Source organism: Falco punctatus (genome assembly GCF_963210335.1).
Source record: "Falco punctatus genome assembly, chromosome: 15".
In the NCBI taxonomy this organism is placed as follows: Eukaryota; Metazoa; Chordata; class Aves; order Falconiformes; family Falconidae; genus Falco; species Falco punctatus.
Genome location: NC_137595.1, coordinates 13,059,324 through 13,086,188, shown reverse-complemented (window position 1 = coordinate 13,086,188; position 26,865 = coordinate 13,059,324). Strand labels below are relative to the sequence as shown.

The following is a 26,865-nucleotide window of genomic DNA, read 5'->3' as shown; positions in this document are numbered from 1 at the left end:
AGTGACTTCCCCAGTGTGCCGAGAGACAGGAGTAGCTGGCCAGCTGCTCTGCACTTATTGCCCGTCCCACATGGTCACAGCTTAAAGCTCTTCATCCAAGAGCCAGCAGCAGTTTAAACTTCAGCAAAAAATAGAGCATTTGGGTTTCATTCTAAAGATTGAATGACAATTATTTTATTCTCTTGTCACACTCTTATTGTAAGCGTTATTCTTTACCTTTCTAAGAAATAAAGTAAGAGACTTTTCTGCTTGCAGGTAGCTTAGTGAGGAGGTTATACCATCGACCTTTAAGCACGTGAGAAGCCCCATTTAAGTCTGTGGAATTCCAGAAGGTGGTAAGAAATAGTCTCACATGTGAGGAGAATGTGGAGGAGTGAGAACTTAAATTAGAATATTCTAAATTCGCATTCTGTTAATGCAAGTGACCTCAACCCATACAATCCTGACTGGAAACCTAACAGTTATGGTATTCATAGCATAAAAGATTTCCCCTGCTCCACTATTGGAGACAAAGTTATTAGAAGCCAACAAAGAAACAAGCCTTGTAACACAGTATATTTTTCCCTCTTCTTAGAGTACCTTTTCCCTTTCTATCCTCCATCATTTCCAGACGCAGTCAAATTTCTCTGAATTTTCTCTGCAGTACATGGGCATAGTTCTTTCATTCAGTAATAGGCCGTTCGCTCAGGGAGGATGAAGTGTTATTTCATGATTCGGTGTATTCAATAATGTCAGAGGTTTCTAGCACAGAATCCTTATTCTAAATATACTTCTCTTCCTGAGAAACCAGTTTAGTGAGTTGTTTCCACAAGAGACTTGGGTAGGACACCAGCAGTTGCCTCTAAGGTTTGCATTTAACCTTATACCATACAACCTTGCAGAAAAAATATCCCATTATTTTTTCATTAGTTTAAAGCTTTGTCTTCTGATTTCACACTTCTCAGGGGGCAGGAGGATAGGCCAAGCTTGGCTTTAGCCTGTGACAGTGAGCTGGAGGATGAACTACCCCTGGGTAAATGAGCACAGAGAAAGAAAATAAGTAAAGCCCTGGACATCTTGCAATTTAGTGAAATTAAATACATACCCACTGTGCCCTGACAGTAAAATCTGTCAAGAGTAGTGTTATGGAGCTGGACGTCCCCACAGGCTGAGTTTGCAAAGAGAATTAGTCAGAAGACCTGCTACCAGCAGCATGCCCACTTTATTGAACATTTAAGACAACGGGTCATTACAAATGAGTAAGAAAAGATGGAATGAAAAGTGCCTGCTAATGCCTGTTGAAGGGATGCATGCATTTCAGTTTTTTTCTCAGGTGATGCTTTCCCTGAGCAAGTGATCGTTACTTGTTGCACATTGACGAGTGGTCCTGGATAAAATGGAGTAAGTTAGGTGGAAATAATACAGAGCCAAGCAGAGACATATATCTGACAGCATTTCTTCCACTTTATTAAGCACAGTACTTTTTCACAGTGGTTGTGTCTTCAGTGTGTTGCAGACATACACTGTTTCCTATCACACATTACCTTTAAAGGGTTGCACATTTGGAGAGTCACTCTAGTACATACAACATTTTCAAGATTGCTCTTCCTCCCCCTCCTCTGACTGACAGTCTGGCAAAATACATAGAAGATGGGGACAAGGGGTGGGGTTATTACTTTTTTTTTTTTTCCTCCTCGAAAGGCTATGTCCTATCAGTTGAAGCCTTATTATAAGACAGTGCTGCACAGTCATTCCTATATCCTGGTGATTGTTGTTTGCTGAGTATGGCAGTTGTTACTCATCTACCTGGGAGCAGAAACATGTTGTAGACTTGTTGAACAGAAATTGTTTAACCATGGAAACTCCAGAACAGACAGAGCCCACAGAAACCCTTGCTTTCCTGTACAAAGAATTGTTAACCCGTTTTCCGTGTGTTCAAAGAAAACACTTTCTTATCCACCTGGCCCTGTGTGAAGGGCCACATCATTAACTTTTGGGCTCTTTTTTCCCATTCTTTGGGAAAAGGAAAGAAGGAGAACATGTAGTGCTTAACATAATAAATATAAAACAGAGCCTGATCCAAAGGGATTCCCATTAATTTCTGGAGATCTTTTGTATGAATTTCTATTCCTGGCATGACCCTTTTCAAACAGAACAACACAAATACATTTGAGTGCACACTGCTTCTCTCCCAGGTGTTTTTTTGTCAGCTGGGTACACAAGGCTTGCTCACAGCTGGCCAGTACCAGTGTCGGCACATGAGCAAGGAAAGCATGCTCCCATACTGGTCACAGCAACTGCAATTTCTTGTCTTGGCCTTCTGATTTCAGGAGCCATGGGTGTGTGTGTCATCAGTATCTCTGGTTAGTTCAAAGGACCAGGGACTAACCCTTACTTCATCTTCAGGATGACAACAGGCAAACTGGAAAGAAAGCAGAAAAGTACAACTCAGTGCCTGTGGAAAAGTGTTTAGGATGCCCATGCATCCATAGGTAGCAGAAAGGTAGGATGCTGGGAAGCATGTGAAAGACACCTCCTCCCCACCACTTCTCTGTACACATGCAACCTGAGTATCTTAAATTGTGCTTGGAAATGCCCAGGAATTAGTAGGATGTTTAGCTCCTGTTTCCTATCAGTTGATTTCTCACTCAGAAAATTACTGTGGATGAAAAAAGCAACTTACTGCACCGACCTCCCCTTGACTTCAGCTGAAGTCCTATTTGCATGTGTGCCAAACAGGTTGAGGAAAATTCTCGCCAAGGTTTCGTGCTGTGAGCAATAGGTTCAGCATCTCAGCTGGCCTCTGCATTTTGATGGTTTTGTTACAGGAAGGTTTTCCTCCTGGCAGACTTTGAACACACAGAAAACACAGTTTCAGTTTCAAGCTCCTGCATCAGCCCAGAAGTAAATTGGGAGAGATAGGTGACCAGGCATGTTTCTGTGTTTAAGAGGAAAGTGTTGTTTAGAAGCTCTCACAAAAATGTGAAAGGAAACAAAATATAAGTAAGTCTTCTGAAATTTCTGAGCAGATTGCATGATGAATTTCAGAACCCAGGAGTAAAAATTACCTTCCTCTCCTAAGAACTTCTACTTGGATATGGTAATGTCATTATTGATAACCCAGTTGTACCATTACCGAATGCCACCCTGTATGTGTTCCCTCGGTTGGAAAGTAGTGTATCTCACACTTTTTCTTCAGGTACCTCTCTTTGAAGAAAATCATGTTACTAAGCTATCTGCTTGTTAGCTTTTCCTCTCCTTCAGCTAAATGGAAGAAGGAAATATACATGTTCCTCTGGCAAACAATAGATGGAGAAAAAAAGAAAAATCAGAGGACATGAATGAGGTTCCATCACAGCAAGAAATTTAAGAAGAGGTTAGAGATGACAATAATGGGCATGGTGTGTAGCCTGAAGTAATCTTGTAAACTTTAGGGAACCTGAGCAGATAATCCAAGGTGCTTTTTCTGTCTCTGTTGTCTTCCAATTACTAGCTAACATCAGGCAACAGAAAATTTCTACTGATGGTGACAGAACTTCTAGCCAGATCTGAAAGAAAGGGGTACAACCAAGTGATTCTAGGATGTAACCCCCTTAAAGTGATTTATTCCTTAAGCATGTCATCGTCTTGGATCACAGCCTTGATCTTAAGCTTGTGCATATGTTATACTTCAAAATTATCCTCAGTTTGGTCTTGTTTGTTGTCCTGACATATAACCCTTTATCTTTGTGAGTTTGGCATGTTTTAGGTTAGGACAAGTAGCTTAGAAACCCCTTAAATAGGATTTGGAAGAGGAGTTCTTTTTCATGACTGAAATTTAGAAATAAATATGAAAGTACGACATACTAAACCCTAATAATGAAACCGTATTGCATAACTAAGTTTCCTTCTCAGATAAATTCTACAACACCATAAACATATGTCATTGTTAATAGCCATTTCTAATAGAAACATAGAGGATTATCTAGTTATAGTGCAATTTCAGTTTTCCTAAATATTTATTCACTTCATGGTTTGCTTGGTTAAAATATGATCTCTTATTATGCTTCTTGTTTGATCTTTGATTCAGTCTCCAAGCAGTTGTTTGAATGGTGGTGGGAGTAGCAATCTGTCTGATGTGTCTTTGATGCTGTCTATGGGCTCTTTCACCTAATAAATAAGCAAGGAATTAGTTTAACATCCAGCTTAATGTTGGTAGTTAAACAAAACTGGCACCTTGATTTTTACCCCTGCATTTCTGTGCCTGTTGTTAAAATAGGCTTATAAATCAGATACCTTCCTAAATGAATTTTATTCTAGAACTTTGCTTTCTATTTTGTAAGTTTAAGTAGAGCTTGAAAAATTCAGCTTAAGCTCTGTGCAAATCCTTCTAAACTGGGCCCTTTATATACATGCATTCCTTTTTATGTGAACAGTACTTTGTTAATGGTTCAATAATTAAGAGAGTTTACATTTTAAAGACTTCAGGTTTTAATTGGTTGAATATTAATCACAGATCACTTTCAGTTCTGTTGTGATATGCAAATTATTGATGTCTCAGCTGCATTTGTTTTCAGGTATCAGTCTATCCGCATAATGCAAAATAACATTCTGCAATTATTTCAATTAGATGCAGTCAGCCTTTGGAGCCAGCTATTTATTTTATTTCTCTAAATGAAGAAAGCAGTTGCTGTTTTCCACTCCCTGGTGTTTACTGCCCAGAACTAGCACTCACAACTGGTATGTGTGCAACACATAAACAGTTTCCTAAGTGAATTATGTTAGCATTCACGGTAAAGGGACAAGCAGTTGAACTCCTCTTGCAAGATTTCATTAGGCTAACTGATTCTTCTGCCTTGGTAAGTGCTGTCACCTTGTTTAGAGGTATTCATTACCATTTTAAAGTATATTATGAAAAGTAAAGCAAACAGGGTTTCTTAATTAGCAGAATCTGTTTTGCACAAGTGCATAACATTAGAGGATTAATTTTTTTTTTTTTTCATCAGACTGCAGCTGTTACCTAAGCAGAGGAGGAATTTCACCTAACCGCAAAGAATGAGATACACAAATAGCTGTGTTGTCTTAAGACCGGGTCGGCTATGTCTCCTCACAGCGATTTTGTTCCATAATTGCAATTCACATTAAATGCAGCAAATGCTACCATCCTGCCCACTCAGTTTCCACCTCTACTTTTGTTTCAAGCCGGGGCGGGGGGGAAGGGGAAGATGAGGGGGAGCGTCCTTTCTTCTCTTCCTCCGCTCTGCTTCCCCCGGCCGCGGTGCGGAGCGGCGCGGAGCCAGGCGCTGGGCGGGCGGGGGCGGGATAGCCCCGTCCCGGCGGTGCCCCGGGCGGCACTTGTAGCTGCTGCGCGCCGCCCATGGCAGCCCCGCGGCCCCGCCGCTCTCGCCGCCCCGGGGGGCGCCTCTCGCCCCGCCGCGCCCGCTGGAGCTCCGCGGGGGCGCAGCCCGACAGCTCCCCGGGAGAGGTAACGGGGGCGCGGCGCGCCTCCGGGAGCGGCTTCCGCGGGTGCGGTGCGCTGGGGTCGCTCCTCCGGAGCGGCGCCTCCTTCCTCCCCGCCAAAGCTGCGTCCGAGCGCTCGGTGCGTGCGTGCATGTGTGTGTGTGCGAGTGTGCGTGTGGCGAAGGGGAGGGGGCTCGCTGCGTGCGAGGGGTGGGCGAGAGCAGTGCGATGGGAGCGGGCGCCCGTGTGCAGAGGGATCCTCTCCCCGCATGTGTGCGGGGGACCGCGGTGTCGGGGCAGGGCTCAGCGAGGCGGCTGCTGCATGCGGCGCAGCCCGCCGGCGTACCGCAGCGCCGGGCTTCGCCTCGCTCCGCGCCCCGGCGCTCGGCGCGGCCAGGGGGGCTCGCAGGGGCGGGCGCCCGGCTGCCCCCGCCGCTCGGTGCCTGCGCGGAGCTGCCGGAGGGGAGACCTCGCGGGGAGAGCGGCGGAGCGCAGCCGAGCGGGGCCGCGGCGACCCCGGCCGCCGAGGTAGGGAAGGTGCCGGGCTCGCCGCGGAGCGCCGCCGGGAGCATCGCCGGGGGCGGCCGGCCGCCCCGCCGGGCGTGTGAGTGCGGGCGGGGAGAGGGGGCACGGCGGGGCTGCCTTGACATTGGCGTTTTAATTTCTTTTAATTATTGTGAAGCTTTGGTTTCATTGGTATAATAATTGCTGCTGTTATTTTAAAGGCGGCGCGGGGGGGGGCGACACGAGGCGGCAGTGGCTTGCTGCCGGAGCCTCTGCCATCGCGCTCGCCTCTCCCCGCCAGCTGGGCGCCTCCCGCAGCCGCGGGCCAGCGGCACCGGGCGTAGCGCTGCCCGCTCGCAGCCCTGCCGGGGGAGCGGGCGAGCGGAGGGACGTGGGCCGGGCGGCCCGGGGAAGGCGGCGGAGGTGTGGGAGGGACGGGGGGGCAGGCTCTGCGCAGTGGGGCTGGGGAAGGGGGTGTGGGAATGTGCTGCGGGCTGGACTTTTGCAAAGGTGCCCGGGGTGGGGGGTGTGATGAGCATTGGCGGCGGGGACCGCGGCGGCACGGTGGTGCCTACGGCCAAGGGGGGCGGGAGGAACGCGGGGCTGCAGTGCCGCGCTGTGCCCGCGCCCGGCCGGCATGTGCGTGCGCCGTGTGTGCGCCCGTGTCCCTCCTGCCTTCCCCCGCCGGGAGGCAGAGGGCGACGGGGCGACCACGACAGAGGGGAGCCGGCACCAGCCGAGCCGGTTGCGGCAAAAAATTGCGGTAGTGCCAGCACTCTTGGCCGGGCTCGCGGACCGGCCGCCAGCCCCGCGCAGCGCCCGCAGTGTGCCCGCTCGGCACCGGCCGGGGGCCCGGGGCTGAGGAAGAAGAGGGGACTGGAGCGTGGGCGAGGCAGGGATACGGGGGGACGGCGCCTGGGAGGGGGAGGGAGATGGAGCGGTGAGGGCGCGGGGACATACTTGGTCTTGCCCCTCTGGGCGCGCTCGCCGGGGTCGGGAGCCTGCGGGCATCAGCAGCGGCAGCTCCGCTCCCTGTTCTCCCCGCGGTCCCTCTCCGAGGCCTCCTTGAACCCCTTCAGGCATCCCTTCCCCTCATCCTTCCTTGCTTCCTCTCAGCTTTCCCTCTCCCTCTTGTCCTTCTGCCCTCCCTCCCTCAGCCCTCTCTGCCCTCCCTTCCAGGTCCCCCGGCGCATCCTCCCCTCCTTGCGGCTCCCTCCAGCCCGATTCTCCTCCCTCCAGCTGGCTCCTGCTCTCTCCACTTCCACCCTGGCTCCCTCCTGCCAAGTCGGTGCCTTCCCACAGCAGGAAATGAAAGGGACAAGTTGGGAAATGGGGGGAATGGGGAAGATGGGGGGAGCAGTGTATTGATTATTGACTGGTTTGCTTTTAAAAAAAAAAAAAAAAAGAAAAGAAAAAAGAAAAAAAAAAGAAAGACACCAACAAGCTACTCTTTAACTCAGAGAAAATGCTGTGGCTCCAGTTCTTCTGCGTAAAAAATGGCAGCTCAGCTGGCTGACTATATATGAAGGGTTCTTGAAAGCCACCTATGTACCAGTGCAGGGATAAGAGCACATTAGATAATGTTGTTGTTGTTGTTTTGTTGTTTGTTTGTTGGTTTTTTGTTTGTTTGATTAAAAAAAAAAAAAAACAACCAAGTTTTTCTCAGGTTTCAGTAGTGTCAGGATGGTGAACTGTGACTTTGTTTTGCCCTGCAAGCCAGGGTATTGTTATTCCTGGGGCTGGGGCTGTATGAGTGCATGCTTCTTCCGTATTTGTGTGCTTCCATTGCTCAACCAGAGCTGATCTTGTGTTGTGGATAGTTCATTGCATTTCTGCAATCGGTTTACCCCCTATATTTATGTAAACTAGGTATCATCATTGACAGAAACAATGTGTGTGCATGCCTATGTATCCCTTGAGTGAATCTCAACGGTATAGTGATAATCTGTATGTGTTGATGCTGTAGATACATACATTGAGTATTTGCTTTTTGTGTCTGCATTTTCATCCTTTCTATATTGTGCTATCTCAACCCAGATGTTTGGGCATGTATAACACCAGCATTTGTGTTTATTATCCCTGAAATGCACGGCAACATATGAGCAGTGCAGGACTGAGGAGAGTAAATGTGCATAAAATTGGAATCTCCTTTGGTTATTTCACTTTGTTAGTTATGCATGCTTGGCATGTACAAGAGGTAGAAATATATTTGACAGACCTCAGAGTTATTTGTGTTTGTCTACAGAAATTTACATTCTGTATTTGAAATCATTCTAGCTCCCATGTATTTGTTTGGTTGTTAAAATCTTTCATGTTATTTTAAATTCAGTGCTTGTAGTTTATCTATAATCCTTGGCAGGTACAGTACCACAGTGGTACACATTTTTTAACCCAAATGACGTTTTGGAACAATGACAACTGAAAAAAATTCTTTTTTTCTTTCCTTCTTTCTTCTTTAGATTCTTTATCTTTGTTCAGGAGCCTAAGGTTGCTTGCTGATCACAAGAAGATGTTTCTGTGGTTCTTTCTGGTTCTGTCATCTCCAGTTTCTTCTACAACTGCAGATGCTGATATATCTGTGGAAATTTGCAATGTTTGCTCCTGTGTGTCAGTTGAGAATGTACTCTATGTCAACTGTGAGAAGGTTGCAGTCTACAGACCAAATCAGCTTAAACCACCATGGTCTAATTTTTACCACCTCAACTTTCAAAACAACCTGCTAATTATTTTATATCCAAATTCCTTTCTTAATTTTACACATGCCGTGTCCTTGCAACTGGGTAATAATAAGTTACAGAACATTGAGGGAGGGGCCTTTATGGGTCTTAGTGCATTAAAACAGTTGCACCTGAACAACAATGAATTAAAGATTCTCCGAGCTGACACGTTCCTTGGCATAGAGAACTTGGAGTATCTCCAAGCTGACTACAATTTAATCAAGTTTATTGAACGGGGAGCCTTCAATAAGCTTCACAAGCTGAAAGTCCTGATTCTTAATGACAATCTGATTTCATTCCTTCCCGATAATATTTTTCGATTTGCTTCTCTAACCCATCTGGATATACGAGGGAATCGAATACAGAAGCTTCCATACATTGGAGTTCTGGAACACATTGGGCGAATTGTCGAATTGCAGCTGGAAGACAACCCCTGGAATTGTACTTGTGATTTGTTGCCTTTGAAAGCGTGGCTGGAGAACATGCCCTATAACATCTACATTGGAGAAGCTATCTGTGAAACACCCAGTGACTTGTATGGAAGGCTGCTGAAAGAAACCAACAAGCAAGAGCTATGCTCCATGGGGACGGGGAGTGATTTTGATGTGCGCATTCTGCCTCCTTTGCAGCTGGAGCCCGGCTACAGCACACCGAATGGCCACACCACTCAAACATCAGTGCACAGATTAGTCACAAAGCCGCCAAAGACTACAAATCCTTCAAAGATCTCGGGGATAGTAGCAGGCAAAGCACTATCTAATCGCAATCTCAGTCAAATCGTATCTTACCAGACCAGGGTGCCTCCTTTAACTCCATGTCCAGTCCCCTGTGTTTGCAAAACGCATCCTTCAGACTTGGGATTAAGTGTAAATTGCCAAGAAAGAAATATAGAGTCAATGGCCGAACTTGTACCAAAACCCTTAAATGCCAAGAAACTGCATGTAAATGGCAATAATATTAAGGATGTGGACACTACAGATTTCCTTGAGTTTGAGGGGCTGGATCTGCTACATTTAGGCAGCAATCGGATTTCAGTGATCAAAGGAGAAGTTTTCCGCAACCTTACAAATTTACGGAGATTGTATCTCAATGGCAATCAGATAGAACGTCTGAGCCCAGAAATGTTTGCTGGGCTCCACAACCTGCAATATCTGTATTTGGAATACAATGTTATCAAAGAAATCCTAGCAGGCACCTTTGACTTAATGCCAAATTTGCAGTTGCTCTACCTGAACAACAATCTTCTACGAAGCTTGCCGGCATACATTTTTGCTGGTGCACCACTTGCTAGACTGAATCTGAGGAACAATCATTTCATGTATTTACCTGTAAGTGGCGTTCTTGATCAGCTAAAATCTCTTACACAGATTGATTTGGAAGGTAATCCGTGGGACTGCACTTGTGATTTAGTTGCTTTAAAACTGTGGCTTGAAAAGCTAAATGAAGGTATTGTGGTGAAGGAATTGAAATGTGAAACACCTGTACAGTTTGCTAACATTGAACTTAAGTCTCTGAAAAATGAGATCCTCTGTCCTAAGCTTTTAAACAAGCCATCTGCTCTGTTCACTAGTCCTATGCCCGCTGTTACTTTTACAACGCCACTGGGACCGGTTCGGAGTCCTCCTGGTGGCCCAGTTCCATTGTCCATCCTAATCTTAAGCATATTAGTTGTGCTTATTTTAACAGTGTTTGTTGCTTTTTGCCTTCTTGTTTTTGTGCTTCGGCGCAACAAAAAACCAACTGTAAAGCACGAAGGGATTGGAAATCAAGAATGCAGTTCTATGCAACTGCAGCTAAGAAAGCACGATCACAAGTCAAACAAAAAAGAGGGACTAGGTGCAGAGGCCTTCATTCCTCAAACCATTGAGCAGATGAGCAAAAGTCATACCTGTGGCTTAAAAGAGTCTGAAACGGGCTTCATGTTTGCTGACCCACCAGGGCAAAAAGTCATTCTGAGAAATATTAATGACAAGGAGAAAGATTTATTGCATGTGGATACCAGAAAAAGACTTAGCACAATCGATGAACTGGATGAGTTATTCCCTGGGAGGGATTCCAATGTATTTATTCAAAATTTTCTTGAAAGTAAAAAAGAATACAACAGCATAGGGGTCAGTGGCTTTGAAATACGTTATCCAGAGAAACTACAAGACAAAAAAAGCAAGAAATCTCTAATAGGTGGTAATCATAGTAAAATTGTAGTAGAACAAAGAAAAAGTGAATATTTTGAACTAAAAGCTAAACTTCAAGGTTCACCTGACTACCTACAAGTCCTTGAAGAACAAACAGCTTTGAATAAAATATAGGTCATACAATCTTATCACCTACAGAGGACATTTATTTAATGATGAAAGTGCCTTTTGTTGACTTTTAACTTCCAAATGCTCTATTATATTGGTAGGCATAGAGGCAGGTGTATCCAAGGGTGTCTGATTAACTGTAGCTGCATATGATTTGTCAAGTAGAGGAGAATTTCCTTAATAGAATTTCCTACATAAAGCTCATGCCCTGTGGAATTCTGTAGGGATACTGCAAACTCTATTGCCAAAGGGATGCTTTATACATGTTACACTGAATTTAACCTCAAGAGGCATATATGTTTTGTACCTTAAATGCAAAACCATCGTCTCCTTGTGATTTGTTAGAACAAACACAAGAAACCTGGTACTGGTATTTGTACCTCAGCTGGGTCCTTCATCCTGCACGTGGATTTAAGTTGGTGGAACTGGAGTAATCCTTTGATTTGTGGTGTTGTAATGGCACTGTTTAAAGATTATCTGGAAAGTAACAAGCATGCAAAGAGAGAACATTTGATAGTATGTGTAAATTGGTTACATTTATGGCCTGCATCTTGAAACCACTGGAATTATAATGTTAAATTGTGCAAATATTTGTTTAAAATATACCATGCATTACATACCTATGAAATAAATTTGACCACTTGAAGCATACATGTCTATACATAAAATTAAAAGAAAAAAGAGAGAAAATAGTTCAACCTGACTTCTGCAGTATTTGTGGCACCTGAAGAAAACATTTGAGGTTTATGCAGAATCTGTTGTAAGACTCATCTCCAATTAAATCTAGAGTTCCTTCTCAGTTATGTGAAATGCTTGCAACCTCAACAGGTTGTCCAATATTGTGAAAGTGCTTACTATGTGAGCGTAGCAGAAATTATTTTTGTAATATAATTCATATTTATGAAATACTTTGTATACTAAATAGGAAAAAATATGTACTCCTTAATATGTATTTAATATGCCTGACTTGTTTTCCTGATCACAATGCATTAATCATTCAGTATAAATAAAAGCAGAACAATATACCAAACAGAAACCGGGGATGTGATGTATAGAATCATCCAGAATTAAGTGATCAGATATAATAATAATAATAATAAAATTGTTCTGTACTATTCTTGTGAAATTAGCATATTATCTTATTTCAGATTTGTTACCAATTGTGCATTTTAAAATAGATTCATTAGTTTTTTAGTATTGTGTCTCAGGCAGTTATTTGCCATCAGTTGTTTTGCTTTTCAGGGTTCTACAGCTTAACCTAAATAGTTTTCACTACAAGTATTTACAGAATTCATGGTAAGGGTAATATTTTAATTGTATATGCATAAGTTTTCTGTTCTTATTATCTGTCTGGCTGCTGTCAGTCAGAAAAAACTGAATCAGAACAGTAAACAAAATGGCAAATCATGTCTATTTAAAACCACAGTGTAAAATGAATATAGTGGTCTCAGTTCAGAGTATTGTGTAGCTCGTATCTAGAGAGTGAAAACCTGCCTTTGTGAAAGCTGAATCTGAATAGCTAGGAAAAAATAGTCAGGAGAATGGAAAATCCCCACTGTATCTCATTGATAGATAGTACCTTGAGATGAGAATGGAGATATATTGGTAACATATCATACAACAGATCTATACTATGAGATTAACAAAAGTTCTTTGACTTGAAAAGGAATTTTTTCATTCATTTAAATGAGCTTTGGATAAGACCATCTATCTCCTTTGCTTCCAGAACCTTCCCCTCTGCCTTTTATAATCAATACATAAATCAATTAAGATTAGTAGGATATAAACATGAATGTTTTTCATGAATGTGAAACTAGCAAGTATTATAGCAAGACCCAATCACAATACTGTGGAGAAGGCTGTGTCAGCTATTTCCATTATAAACCTCTAATTTCAGGGCTTTATGACTCTGCTGTGAAATTTGTATTCTGGAATGGTACCTGGCAAACAGCCTGCAGCATATTTTTAACAAAGGTAAAAAAAAAAAAAAAAAAAAAAAGGCAAAAAAAAAAAAGCTGCTTCTTTATTTAAGAGAAAGCAAAACAAAACATTTTTCTACTTTCAGATATTTGTTTATGCTCTTGTAACTTAGAAAGAGGGTCACTTTATTATTTTCCGCCATACTACAAAGTATATACATGACTTAAGATAATAAAATTATAACAGATAAATTAATGGCTGAGTTTCTTTCAAAAAGCTGCTGTTATCAATGCACAATAATTGACTTCTTTCAGGATGTTATAGGGATTTTCAGGACACTGACACTATGTGCATAAGCATTTCTAGCATAAAAAGTTCTTGGTTGACTAATGATTCAATAAGTGGCTGAGGCTTGAATAAGAACATTTGAACTTACTGTGTCAAGAGTCTGTGGATTAAGGAGTGTTGCACATGCACTGATATAACAGACTGTAATGGTTCCATCAGTAGGCTAAGGATATTGGGTCACTGTGCCTGCTCTGCACGGTGCTGCATGGCTTTCGGGATGTGTCTGGGTTTACTGGGATTTGCCAAAGCGTGAGGCTCCTGACGCACTTCAGTGCATTGTCAGAGACTGTCATGTCCCATACCCTGCTGAAAGGCATGCATTTAAAATATTAAAAATAGCCAATAAGCCAATACTTTTAAGCAATGGTAAAAGTGATATGCTTATGACTCATGTTGTCCTGAGTTAAGATAAATGATCATGCCTTCTTCAGGTAAAAAAAATAATGGTGGGGGTTTGTTTGTTTTGTGTTCTGGGGTGGTTTTTTTTTTTGGTTTGTTTGGTATTTTTGGTGGTGTTTTGGGGTATGGGGTTTGGGGTTTTGTTTGTTTGTTTGTTTTTGGTTTTTTTAATGAGGTCTTCTATTCAGTGATCAAAAGAGGAAGAACTGAACCGTTATCCTGTACCATTATACGGGGTCGTAGACTGGGTAAGATTTTCATTGAGGTCCCAACCCAGTAAAGTGTTTAACCTCAGCCTAAATCATGTGCAGAAGTACTTCCTCATGAGCTAGTAATTAAACACCTGCCCAAGAGTGAGGTTTAGATAGGGTTTTGTCATTGACTTCAAAAAAAGCCAGCTCAGAAACATTGTATATAATACACTGAGCCCAGCAACTCTTTTGGGATTATGCAGTCGAGCGTAGGTTCACCAGCATCAATAAAGGTTGCACAGCCTGAGCCTAGAAATGGTTCCTAAGTGTTTTACATATATGATGCAGTATGTAGGCATAATACTGTGAGTGAAGAATGCAGAAGTTGGCAAAATCACTATATTTCTGTGAAACTGTTACTTTGAACGACAACCTTTATGTCAGTTGATTTCCTCCATGTTTTGAAGCAGTGTATGTGTCTGCACAGCAGTTTTAGCGTAATGTTCATTCAAATCTATAGTCAGTCTGTCTGGGAAGGTGACTCTTCGGATGTGGCTTAAGAGATTTGTCTGTTCATTATATTGGTTTGAGTGGCCATGCTTGTAAAATGGCTGTTAAGACCCATAGACATAATCAGTGAAGGTGTTAATCTGTTGTCTTCATTGTATTATAAAGAAATTTCCATTTTTAAATGAAATCAATAGTGTAATCTTTTCTTCGAAAAAGAAAAAAATTGTGCAATTTTATCAGAAAGCAACTACCATGGTGCAAGAACACAAGACCATTAGACAATTTACATTTTGCATTTAGTGTTCAAGATTGATAATAATATAGAAATCTAGTATAAAAGTCTTTAATTATGTTTTTTTAAAAAGCCATAATAATGATATAAATTATAAAAGGCATGGCCTTGTGAATAGTGTTAACAAATGTTTCAGAATCAACAAAATACATCCAGAACTTGATGGTGGTATAATATCTATAATATCTTTTGCATGATTTGTACATTGATATTGTATGAAATGAGCACAGTGAGATTTTTTTTTTTTTTTTTGGTTGCATCCAAAGAGTTAGGAAGGAAATATAACAAGAATGTATTTATAATCACTCTATTTTGAAATAAAGTAAAGAAAACAAAATTTATTGGTTTTACCCTGCTTCAATCATTGCTGTTTTAGGTTAGTTTATAATTAAGATAGTTACTTATAATATCAAGTCCAGTGTAAAACATAGAAAACTATTGTTTATGAGTTTTGTTTGCCTTCAACAGCATCAAAATATTAGCCAGCGTTGACTTAAACATTTATATAAAATATTAATAAATTTGGTACTATTTTATTTCTGAAACTAGACTTTGTTAAGTGCCTGTAATGTTCTCCTTCAGATAATTTGTATTTAACTATAAAATAGTTAAACAGTAATGTTTTCTAATCACCTTGACAATTTGTTATTAATTTTTATGAATTTTTTCCTATCTTCTGTTGTCTAACAAAACCCTCCTGGCCTCTGTATATAAAATTGTCCCTCCAAATTCACTGAAATTCTTTTGCATTAGTAGCACAAGCAGAATTTAGTTTTTAGTTGGATTCTGAGATCTCCAACACAGAAGTATTAGAGGAACAATCACATAATGCTAGCGGCGTTTGGTTTGATTCTGCTGCCTTCTTATTAATCATTTTGAATAAGAGAATTGTTCAGAGGAAAGAAAAGTTAGTTTATTCTTAGCAAAAAGAAAAATATCAGTCCATGTAGCATTTCCATTGGTTAGGTTAATTTTATAAATCAAATTGTAAAAGACATCTTTAGGTAGTTTAACTTCCAAATTTAGATTTTGTAGTAAAAATATTTTACAAATCCTTATTAAAATCTTCATGAGAGGGGAGAAAAGCAGGGAAAAAAATACATCTAGATTAAATATTCCCTGTTGTGTAGGATTTAACATGCATTGTAATGGTAGTGAATGCGAATCAGAATGTGCTATGGACTAGAAAATCAGGACCAGATATGGATTTTTTTTGCTGCCAGTTGCAGTGTAATGTTAAAAGCATTAATTAAAAAAGGCCCCTGTATGTATTCTATAGATTTTCTTTCTAAATAAAAACTCGAGAATCAAGAATAAGTATACATATATTGGAAATAATATGCCTGCACTGATTTCCTGAATGTAGGGGAACTTGACAGTTTTATGTTAATGTGTTTTTTCTTTATTTAGTCTTTATTTCTAACTGCAATTCATTCATCTTTATGTATTCTGATTGTTGCTGTGTTGAAAAATAAAAAAAAATAGGAATTTTACTGCTCAGGCACAAACTCACCTCAGAAATTTACCGATGTAAATCCTGTCTAACTCAATGGGCTTCAATGGAATCAAATGAGCCTCACCCTAGTGAATGCAAAAGCTGAAATTTACTATTATAGGTGAGGACCTGATTTGTCTGCCATTGCAATTAAAAATATGATAAGTCATTTATTACCTGAAATAAAATATAATATTGCTTTATGCTCTATTGATTTGTGTGGTAAAGCTGTTATTACTTTCAAATAACCGTAGAGCAGAGCATGGAGTAGGTGGGGGTCCTGTGTCCATTTGATGTCAGTGGAACTCTACAATGATTCAAGAGTTGTGGGCATCCTGTAGTATCCATAGTACAAAACTATTTAAATTTGCTCTTTTAATACATAGACTTGGGATATACAGCACATAAAAATGCTATCTTAACAATACAATTTATTTTCTCTCTATAACGGAAAAAAACTTACCTGGCTCTTCTTTCTCATTAAGTAGGGACTTTATGGCAAGTATCTTTACTTCACTGTTAGTTTTATTCATCTTCATTAGTAATATTTGAGATAATTTATTTATTGTCTGAAAACAGTACATTTTGATCAGTGTGTTATTTTTAAAATACCAGTCAGTAACAGGTTGATGCTGTGTTATATTGATTTTTCATTCTCTTGCTGGGGATTTTTTGCAGTCACTTAACACTAAGTTATTTCTTAAAAGCAAAAATAACAATTAGATAAGAAAAAGAGACCTAGCTGGTACTAAATCTGATTTTTTTTGTACGTGTGGCCAGGAAGACTTAAAGTCCTCTAAGTCAACTCTGATGGGTACACAAGTGTTACACCATTGTCCCTTTGGTCATCATTTAACTAGAAAACAACAGGTGATCTCTATATGGTTAAGTAGTCATTTTGCATAGATACAATAACAAGGAAGTCTTCTTCAGTTTCCCTCATCCACAAGCATTTCACTTCTTGATTTAATGTCATGTAATTTCCTAGGACTGTGTGCACTATGGCCTTCCAGGGCATTCTTCATGCTCTCACTTCATCTTCAGTGTGCTCAGTCCCTTACAGCTGAATGTTTGTCTAGGCATTGGCTAACAGCAGTTTCCAAAGAGGCAAAGAACTAGGATCTGTCAATTTGCAAAAACCAGCTAAAAAAGGCAAATTGTAGGAGACTGTCCTGGATGGTTTCTGAGTCATGTCAGATGAGGTATGGCCCAAAACTGGCGTAGGAAATGGTTTAAGCTTCTGTTAGCAAGATTCATGCTGAGCTTTTGAAGCTGGACAGTCACCATTTTTCATGACTCTTAAAGTGTACAGTGAAACGTAAATGTGATTCAGTTAATTGAATCCTGACAGTCTGTGGGCTAAATCCTGCAGACATCTGCACCCACACACCCAATCTAGGTTTTGGTGTCACTCTTCACTGAAGAGTCTTGGGCAAATTAGGTTAAACCAGATGTGATATCTGTTTCTTAATGAGGCTTTTATCTGAGACGTGGATGCATTTGTTTGTAGGTTGGATGCTGTTTGGGTATGGAGGTTAGTCCGTACCTAATGTTTGTTGAGCAGTTTCTTTGGTAGAGTCACTTTTTATGAGATACATTAGTGCTTATATCTGAATATGAGATGCTGCACAGTAAGTACATCTCAATGAGCAGAGTCACAAAGGGCAGAGTGTTTTGACAGATTTTGAGCTCTTCACTGCAAGAAACTACAGGAAACAATGTACCATACAGCAGATTTCCTTGCTCCCTGGCAGCATTTAATAGACTCTGTGAGTCCTTCTCAGCAGGGTATTATTCTTGTCTACACATCGCAAATAAGACTCCAGGTCACCAGTCTGGTATACGTGCACTTTGTGTTTGCTTATACCCAAAAATAATTTTGTGGAGAAGGGTGGGAGAAGAAATTGTATTTTTTTTCCTGAAAAGCAAAATGGGCTAAATTTGAATTTTTCAGGATTGAAAAAGAAAAATACAGATTACCTAAAGAATGGTCAGATTGTTTGGTAATATCTGTATTTAGAAAGTATTTTACTAAAAGAGAGAGGGAAAAAGCAGTTTTCTATTTTTAGCATGCAGCTTTTCAACTTGTTCCATTCTTGGGTTAGAATATGCCCTGGGAGACAAGGGACTCACATGTACAGCTCAGGGCACAATTTAGCTGCAAAGATACATCCTAAACATCTTGCTGCCTTTTGTGTGGTAGAAATTAAATGCAAGGTTTAAAACGTTCCCTCTCTGCTTGCTTCAATGGAAGTCAGGTCAGTTGGTGTTCTTCAGGACCAGTCTTTAACCTCCTGTTGAGGTGTGTCTGCAATTTGATGAAGTTAGCAAGATTACAAATGTCATTCAAGGGGTGATGTCTTTGGATGGGGTTAACACTTTGAAGTAATTGGGGTTCTTATGAGTTTCTTTCTTAAATATTGACATGTGGTTGCACTGTTTTATCCTCATCTTTTCTTTTGGGATCAGTTCAATAAATTGGTAGTTTTACAAATGTGATCAGGAGATTATGTCCAAATGTACAGCAAAAAAACTTTGCTTTTAATTCTTATGGTTTTCTAAGATGTAAATAAAGAACAACAACATCATGAATAACCTATATTTAAGATTTCTTTTGTTCAATGAAAATTACTTTTGCCTTAACTGAGTGAAATTCAGAAAGTACTTTGAGAGAATTGGGATACTGCCAACAAATAAGGTATCTATTCTGTAATCCTGTCAAGAATATAAGCTATGGAAGCACTAAGACATTTTATCTTTTCAGTACCTTGCCCTAGAATTTGGAGTTTCACTTTAGCTGTTGGAGTGATGCCAGGAACATGATTTTATGATTTTGTTGCAAGTGTCACATACACAGTTAGTAACTAGCTGAAGTAATGGTCAACAAGAACTGTGTGACGCATTCTCTCTGTGTAGCTTTGTCAAGTAATTTATACCCACTTCAGCATATGACAGCAAAGATAGTAAGGATTATATATTGTAAAGTGTGTTGGAAAGGATTCCCTTACATTTGTAATGTGCTTTCCAAATGAAGGCAATATGCAAATGATGAGTATTATCAGCATAAAATCCATTTCAAAAGGGGAATACTATTGTACTGTACATAGTACTCTGTTGTTCAAACTGAGAAATATCACTGAAAGTGAATAAGCTGGTTTTTCCTTTCTGTAGACTTTTCTCCTTCAAACATAAATAGACCTGTTTTCTCTATACAGAGCAATACAGCTCTGAGTCATATTCAAGGAAATATATGAGCCTAAAAAAGACAAAAAAAATCCATTCCCTCCACAGAGAACATCTGCATTGTAATAATAAAATCACTCATATTTTTCAATAACATTGGGACCTCTGGCAGTTTCTGCTTATGCTGAAAAGTTGAGGGACTGGGATGCGGAATTGGAGCTGGTTCTTATTTCGTTTCTCCATACAAATATTCCCTTTGACATTGCTCATGCGTGAGGTCAGTTTGCCCAGTGTCTCTCAGTGCCATATGGGGTTAAAGCAACAATGTGTTACTTCTGCAGGCATTTGCCATGGGCCTCACAAACAGGATGGCCCCAGAGACAACAGAATCATGGCAATGACCTTTGCTAAGGGCCTTCTGTACCCTCTGGAGCACACCTCTGTGGCGTGGCCTAGAACATCCATGGCTTGGGCCAAGAAACAAGGTTGTAGCAGGGCTCAGTAGCATCCTTGTTTTGGCATTGTAGGGAAGCAGAGTAACAGGAGAAGAACAGTACAGTATTTCATAATCAAGGATGTAAGAGTCTCTCTCTTTGACTGTCTGCTATGTCAATGGTCTAATGCGTTTTGCAATGGGAAATCTTCACTTCTGCATCCTATCTAAACTAAAGTTTGGGACCAGGCTGGAAGCGCTTGCTTGACCAAATGTGTTGCCCTCCACAGTAAAACTAGACCAGAATCTCTGTGAAATCTGTGGGATGTATGTTTTTTCCCTGCCCTGTAAACAGTGTACAGTCAAAATTCCATTAACAACTTTTAATGATTCTGTAATGTACTACCCATGATGCCTGTTCACATGCAAAATTGTCATCTCCATGCAGTATTGCTAAGTGTAACTGGTAGTAGATGAGGATGACCACTTTTTACTTCAAAGCCTATTGTGATGGCCGGACTCAGGTTGTTTTGTCTGATAATTACATATGCTTCTGACATAATAATTTATTTATTTTCTGAATCACAACACTATTTCTCACTAACAAAGTGAGAAGGCTTTCACCTTTCTTTCCTTATTCTTCCATGCAGTAGAAATGCCTTTTCCAACCCATAAAGAACAATGAAAAGTCTTCTACAGAAAACCCCACTTTATGTAATGCACTGAAGATGGCACTGTAGTTACAACTTCAACCTGAATGATACAATATGCTTGTGTTTGTTGCTTGGAATTTATGTTTTTTTAATTTATTTAGCTCAGCTAACACAAAGCCAAAGGTCAGTTTAATGCAGCACCACCCGACACTGCTACTGTAATTAAGGCTGGAGAAGTTTTTTGTCACTTAGACTTATTTGCAAGGAGATTGCAACTCAACCCAAACTGTGTGGAATAGTTTATAGCAGATCTTTGTAAAAATTGTTTGTTTGTTTGTTTGTTTGTTTTGCTTGTTTGTTTGTTTTTGTTAAAAAAAAAAACAATGAAGGTAACAAAGAAAATGCTGTTATGGATGTCACTTCTCCATGTCTGTAACCTTTACAGGCCACGTTAAGGCACATTACCACTGCAGCAGGGCTCTAAACACCGAATGGACCCCAGGGGACAGCTGTAGGGTATTAGTTGCACTATACAAACCTTCCAAAATTCAGTTTCCTATAGAGTTTTGAGGCTTTTATTCATGTGAAATGGGAGCTTCAAGTTAAGAAACAACTCAAGAAACAGAAAGAATGGCAGTGACAGGTAAGAGTCACAATTAGGTAAATAATAATTTTTAGTAAGAATGAAGAAAAACAAATGTAAATCGACAGTTATATAGTTCTGAAACAATGCTTTTATCCATTTCCTAACCCACTCCTTTCCAGCCCTTCACTCATACCAGGTGGGAGTTGAGGTTTGGTTTGAAGTATATGAGTAACTGGGCGCCTGTGCAGCCATTACTCGCACAGCTGCCTCCATCATATCTGAGCTATTTCGGAGCGGATTAAAAATGGAAGCCTTACATTCATTTTAGGATTTGTCTTGCTCTTCAGAAGTCAGTGGAACTATTTGTGTGAACTGCCACCATGGGGCTTTTTTCAGGTGTTGAGAAAAAAATGCAGGATTTAAAATCCCACTGATATCCATGAGAACCAGCCACTGACCTGAAAGACCTAATACTCTTTGTCAGCAACTCAAACCTGGGGAAGGGGCTGACTTTTTTAAAACTCCCAGAATATGTACTTATATGCCAGGCTGCAGAAAGAGAAGCGCTTAAGCCATTTGAGAGGGGCTCGGCTCTTCTCTCTCGTCAGGAGTGACAGGCAAAGCTGGCCAGGTATCGCATGGTTTTAGAAAAACCTCTGCAAAAGGCCTACAGGTGTCACCTCCCGTCAGAGGGCCTGACCCCAGAGCCACTGAACATCCCTATCCGTGGGCTGTGGGATCTGGCCGGCATGTCTGTGCCCTCTCCCAGGAGGATTTTTTCAGCCGCAGCCGCCTCAGGCCCAGCGCGGTGCGGGAGGGCAGGCAGCCTGCGGCATGGCTTGGCACTTAGTGAGCGGCGTGAGCCTCCTCCGGCTGCCTTCGCTCGGTGCCTGGCTGCGAAGGAGGACAGCCGCACGGGGAGAGGCGTTATGGAGAGCTCTGGAGCAGGGACACGGAGAAATAGACACAGAAATGCTTGTTTGGGAAACGATCTGGCTGCGTTGCACATCAGCGGTAGAGGGTGGAAAGCAGCGCTGGGACCCTCCTCAGGCTCTGGCCTGCACTGAAGGGCCCAGCAGCTGCCAGGACGTGGTAGCCAGTACTTTTGCAGCTAGGGCTTGTGTCTCCCCCGCCCCAACAGGCATGTCAGACATCCTTTGTGTGCAGCTCTTCAAAGAGATGGGAGTCAAATAAGTAAATATGTTGAAGGCCTCGATCCTGGAATGACCCGGGTGGTGGCTCTTTAACGGTCCCGGCAGGGCGCTGCCCTGCACAGGGCAACCTCCCAGCTGCTGCCTCAGCGTCCCTGGCCTGCCCTCCTCCGCCAGCAACAACTGCCTGCGAACGCGCTGCACTTCCCTCTGCAGGCCAGGGGGCTGCTCTTGTGCTGCCCTGGACGGAACCAGGAGCGAAGGATTGCTGTTCGGTCCACTGCCACCTCCAGTTTGACCAAACTGCCTGTGGGTGGTGGAGACGCACAAAGGAGCCAAGAAACCGGTGGCAAGGTAAGGGGATGTTTGAGGGATGCTGGAGAAGGAGCTGAAACAACTTGGGTTTGGAGGTCTAGAGCTGGAATTTTTGCTCAGAGGTGACTTTGGGGCCATGGGATCACTTAGAGGCCTGTGAAGCACAGAGTAAGAAAATTAGTGAGGTGGGAGCAGGCTGAGCTGCTACAAAAATAAATACTCTAACTTACATACTCATGTAAACTTTTAGACATCTCTGTGATGCATTGGCGACTAATATTTAATTTATCACTTATTAAATATTTCATTTTCATAGTTCTTTAATGGGAAGGTGATGGATTATGTTGTCTACAAGAATCTGTATATAAAAATCTGGCAGATCTCTCTGTCTTTTGAAAAACAATTATATTTATATCCAGTTTGCAGGAGGTAAAATGCATTATGAAGAGATTATTCATGTGCAAATGTGTTGCCTCATTTTTGGTTTAGAAAAAGGCAGGAGTAAACACCAGCAGGCAGTATTTGCATTGCAAAGGGAGAGTTGTTATGAACCTGTAGTGAAACTGCCACCTGGATCTTCACTACCCCTATCATTACACAAAAGTTGAGCTGTTTGCTTCTACCTCCTACAGCTGATGGAGCAGTGATTATGTGAGTAGTTGAGATACCAGCACTGGTCCTAGTGCTATCAAGACTTAAAAGTGATGCAGTGTCCTTGTGCTACCCCACACTGATGGGCAGTGCACTTAAGTCTCTGCACCCTCGGGAATTAAGCTCTTAGCTTCTGTGCCTCCTTGGGACTTGTGCCACTCTAATATCTAGACAGTGATGCAGCCCAAGACACTAGCTACTAGAGCTGAAACACTGTCAAAAAGCACTGTTGTGCAATCTTTCCCTGTTATTTTTTTCATGAAAATGGCATGTGAAAACTCCATGCCCCAGTCTCTCTCCTGTTTTGTGGTCACACATGGCCACCATCTTCACATGTTATGTCCCACACCATGTGCAAAAATCCTGGCATATCTTGAAAGCAGTCTCCCTCTCAGTTCTCAAGCTTTCAACTGTGCAACAGACCATGAACACCCTCTTCTAGTAGTTTTTGCTCTTAATTCAGTAAAGAACTTTCTTAGGTCCTTAATAGCAAGCTTAAGGTTAAGCATTTGTTTAAGCAATTTGCTAAACTGTGTTTTGCTGAATCCCTGCCAAATGAAAACAGATGGGCTAATTTACCCTGATGTTCTTCCATAAGCCTTCAGGAGATCTGTAAGAGCAGCAATCTTGATGAAAGGTGTACTCCAAAGTGAGGGGCAGAGCTGAGTGATTTCCAGGCCACAAAACGGCTTGCAGTTCTTTGGGAAGCTGTAGATTTGGGGATCGTGCTTGCCTTTCTCATCCCTCCTCTTCCAGGGAAGGGCAGCATCCTCTGCAAGGAGTGTCACCCCACCTGGTCATCCCTAGTGTCGTCTTGAGTATTGCCAAGGAATAGCAGTCTTCCCCCATTTGTCAACAAGAAACAGCTGTAGCTGGGTTGTTGTGAGCAGTGAGCAGGGCTGCTCTTTCTGCCATACTATCCAGTCTCTGCTGTAGGATGTTTGAAACAAGTCTGATGGCATTTCTGGTGAGCCAGAGGGGACACAAACTGTTGATGGATCCTTAAAGCTGTTCCCTTTTAGTAAAGAGCAGTCAGTATAATTTGTCATGCTGTGGGACTGAGAGATTTTGTAGACTGATGTTAATACATTAGGATTTGGTATAAAATGTTGACGACTGTTCATCACTCAAGAAGTAATGTGATAAGTTTAAGGCTTTGCAATATGTCATATACTTCATATACTTTAAACAAGAATTAAATAATGGCTTATACAACATATTAATGAAATAAATTATTAGCCTAGGAACACAGAATTGTGGTGCTGTGGTTTTAAAGTAAGTGTTGTTCACAAACCTGAAAATGCTGCTAATGCTGACAGTCATGTTCAAATGCCCTGGCTGTTGTATAAAGTCTCAGAAAAGTATATGACTAAGTGTAATACAGTCCGAAGGAAAACCAGCAAGTGAGCGTGGAATTAAAACCTTTAACGAAATTCAAGAGTAGGCTAAATGAATACATCATTGGCAGTATTTATTGTGCAAATGGTTTATTTAAGGTTTTTTGTGTGTGTGTGTGGTTTGGTTTCTGTAACGGATGATACTCTTGCTATCCACAGGGAGTCTAGGTTATTACCAAAATGTGCCTGTTTATAATAGTTTTAATGCCAAATAAAAAAGTATGTGGCAGAACGGAAGGGTGGAATTTGGACTTTAAAATGCCTCGCTCATGAATTATTTATACTATTTATTCTGCAAGATCAAATGCTGTTTTTAAAAAGAGGTATGACAGGGAGTACGCAAGAGATTTCAGGGGTTTGATATGAGCAACAAGTATTTGCTAGGAAAAGAAAAACAATAAAACCATCTCCAACCTCAAACAGAAAGTTTGCGTAAGAAATATCAAAGATCAGTGCTGTGGGACTGCAAAATGAAGACCCAAATCTATCATTTTATTTTTACAGCTAGGTGTTTTCAAGCTCTTCTCTGATCCAAGACTAAACAGCAATTTGCAAAATAGGGTGGCAGAACACAGATCACCTTGATTTCTAGTACACCGTAGCCTGGAGTGAGCCACTGCATGTGTTAGCCTCTGTAAAAACAATGAATTTCAGCCTCCTTCACGGCACTTAACTTTCTCCAGGTAATTAACTCTGGTATGCGAATGGTGTAGTCCCTTGGTTTAATACAGTGAGCAGCAAAGGGTGTATATGGAATGCCAGCCTTGCCCTCCATGTTTTCTAACCACTTGAAGAGGACAGCAGTGGTCATCTTTCTAAATGTCAGTGGATGTATCTTGGGGAAGGGAAGGGGTGCAACAGAAAAAAAATGTTACCTTTTGTCAGTTTGCAGAGTTTAGGCAATGTTGAGTTTGGTTTCTCAGGAAAGCCTGATCTGAAAAGTCTAGCAGAATACAAAAGGTGTCCAGGAAAGAGCTTGTTGCACTGAATTTGTACAGAAGTTTCAGTGGAAGGGAAGAAGAGCAACATTTGTTATCTTGCAGTGCTGGGGGCTCTGTCCTGTTTCTTTCTATGTGCTTTGCAGATGCCAGTGCTAGCAATAACTTTCAAGCAGACCTTGACTATTTGTTGGAAATGGTGTGAGGAAAATGCCGTTCTGCAACCAGGGAGCAGGAACAGAGAGAGCATTGGTTTTGAGGACACGTAGAGCAAATCACCAAATTATCACCAAATAAAAATCAAGGCGAACATGCCTGGTCCTTGCAGACATCAGTAGTGAGTCTGCTTGTATCTTATGACTTGCAGGACACCACCTCTGGGCAGCTGTTTCACCCAGGGGCTCACTGCTCCCTGACAGAGAGCTGAGGCTCTTCCCAGCCTTGCCCTCACTGTGGAGGTGGAGAAGGTAGGCTTGGCCCTCACTAGCAGGGAGTGTGGAGATTCTCTGGCAGGATCCACTGCATCTGCTTGAGTCAGCAGAGCTCCACTGGCCTGGGTAGCTCTAGGATGATTTTACCAATAGAGCTAGGCTCCATGGTGTCACTCGTGTTCACGGAAGGGCAATGTGGTGGAAGAACAAGTATATTTTTTTCCAGTGGATACCACAGAAAAATGATGTGAACTTAGAAAATGCCTTATGCTCCTTAGAAAAAACCTGTTCCTCCTTTTCTTTCACACTCTGCATATAAGCAGAGGCCAACTGGGGTTGTACCAGCTGCCTAATTTATTCAGATACTCAGATTTGTAATTTAGTGACATCTCCCTGTCAACTATGGTAGAGTCTGGTTCAGATCCACGGTATTTGCTGCTGTAGCAGCTCTCACTGTCAAAGAAACTAGCAAACAAGCAGGATGTAAATTGAAGAGCTCTTTACATCTGTGTAACCACGGATACCTAAGTGATGCATAAGACCAATGTTTACAAAGTTTAGTGCATTGTTTCCAGAAATGGGAAGCACAGATTGTGAGTTCTCCCTGGGACATATGTGCAGGAGATGAAAAGTAAAAATAATGCTCTTCTACTTTTATGAAATAAGTGTTCTGTAGTATGTTTCAGCTGTTGTGACTATAGTAGATGTTGATGGCTGTGGCTTTGATGGCCATGGTAGACTTTGACTGAATGTCATATTTTAATGTGTGTGTGTGTGTGTGTGGGGGGGGGGGGGTGGTGCAATAAATTGCTGACATAGAAGCTTGTCTCCACAGAAGCTATTGCATCAGGTAATGAGTTCATCACTTTAAAAAAAAATGTCTCTGTAATATAGGCACTGAATGCCTCAGGGTTCTTCATTGTAAGTATAAATAATGAACTCTTCCACAAAGATATGATTTTAAAGCAGAAATAAATGCATACATTGCATGCCTTTTATGTTTTATTTGTATTGTATTTTATGTCCTTATGCC

The 26,865-nt window shown here is 41.6% G+C and overlaps 1 protein-coding gene across 3 annotated transcripts; it reads left to right on the top strand.

Annotated features, from left to right (window-relative positions):
* The first annotated feature begins 5,334 nt into the window (after positions 1–5,334).
* Positions 5,335–26,609, top strand: SLITRK4 (SLIT and NTRK like family member 4). 3 transcript variants are annotated; one of them, XM_080365464.1, is made up of 2 exons: positions 5,335–5,443; positions 8,382–26,609. In XM_080365464.1, the coding sequence occupies exon 2, from the start codon at positions 8,432–8,434 to the stop codon at positions 10,943–10,945; it is 2,514 nt and encodes an 837-aa protein (XP_080221590.1). In that variant the 5' UTR covers positions 5,335–5,443; positions 8,382–8,431; the 3' UTR covers positions 10,946–26,609. The 3 variants fall into 3 exon arrangements, with proteins under 3 accessions (XP_080221590.1, XP_080221591.1, XP_080221589.1); XM_080365465.1 differs by having other exon boundaries at positions 5,349–5,557; XM_080365463.1 differs by lacking the exon at positions 5,335–5,443 and adding an exon at positions 5,597–5,946.
* The last annotated feature ends 256 nt before the right edge of the window (positions 26,610–26,865 follow it).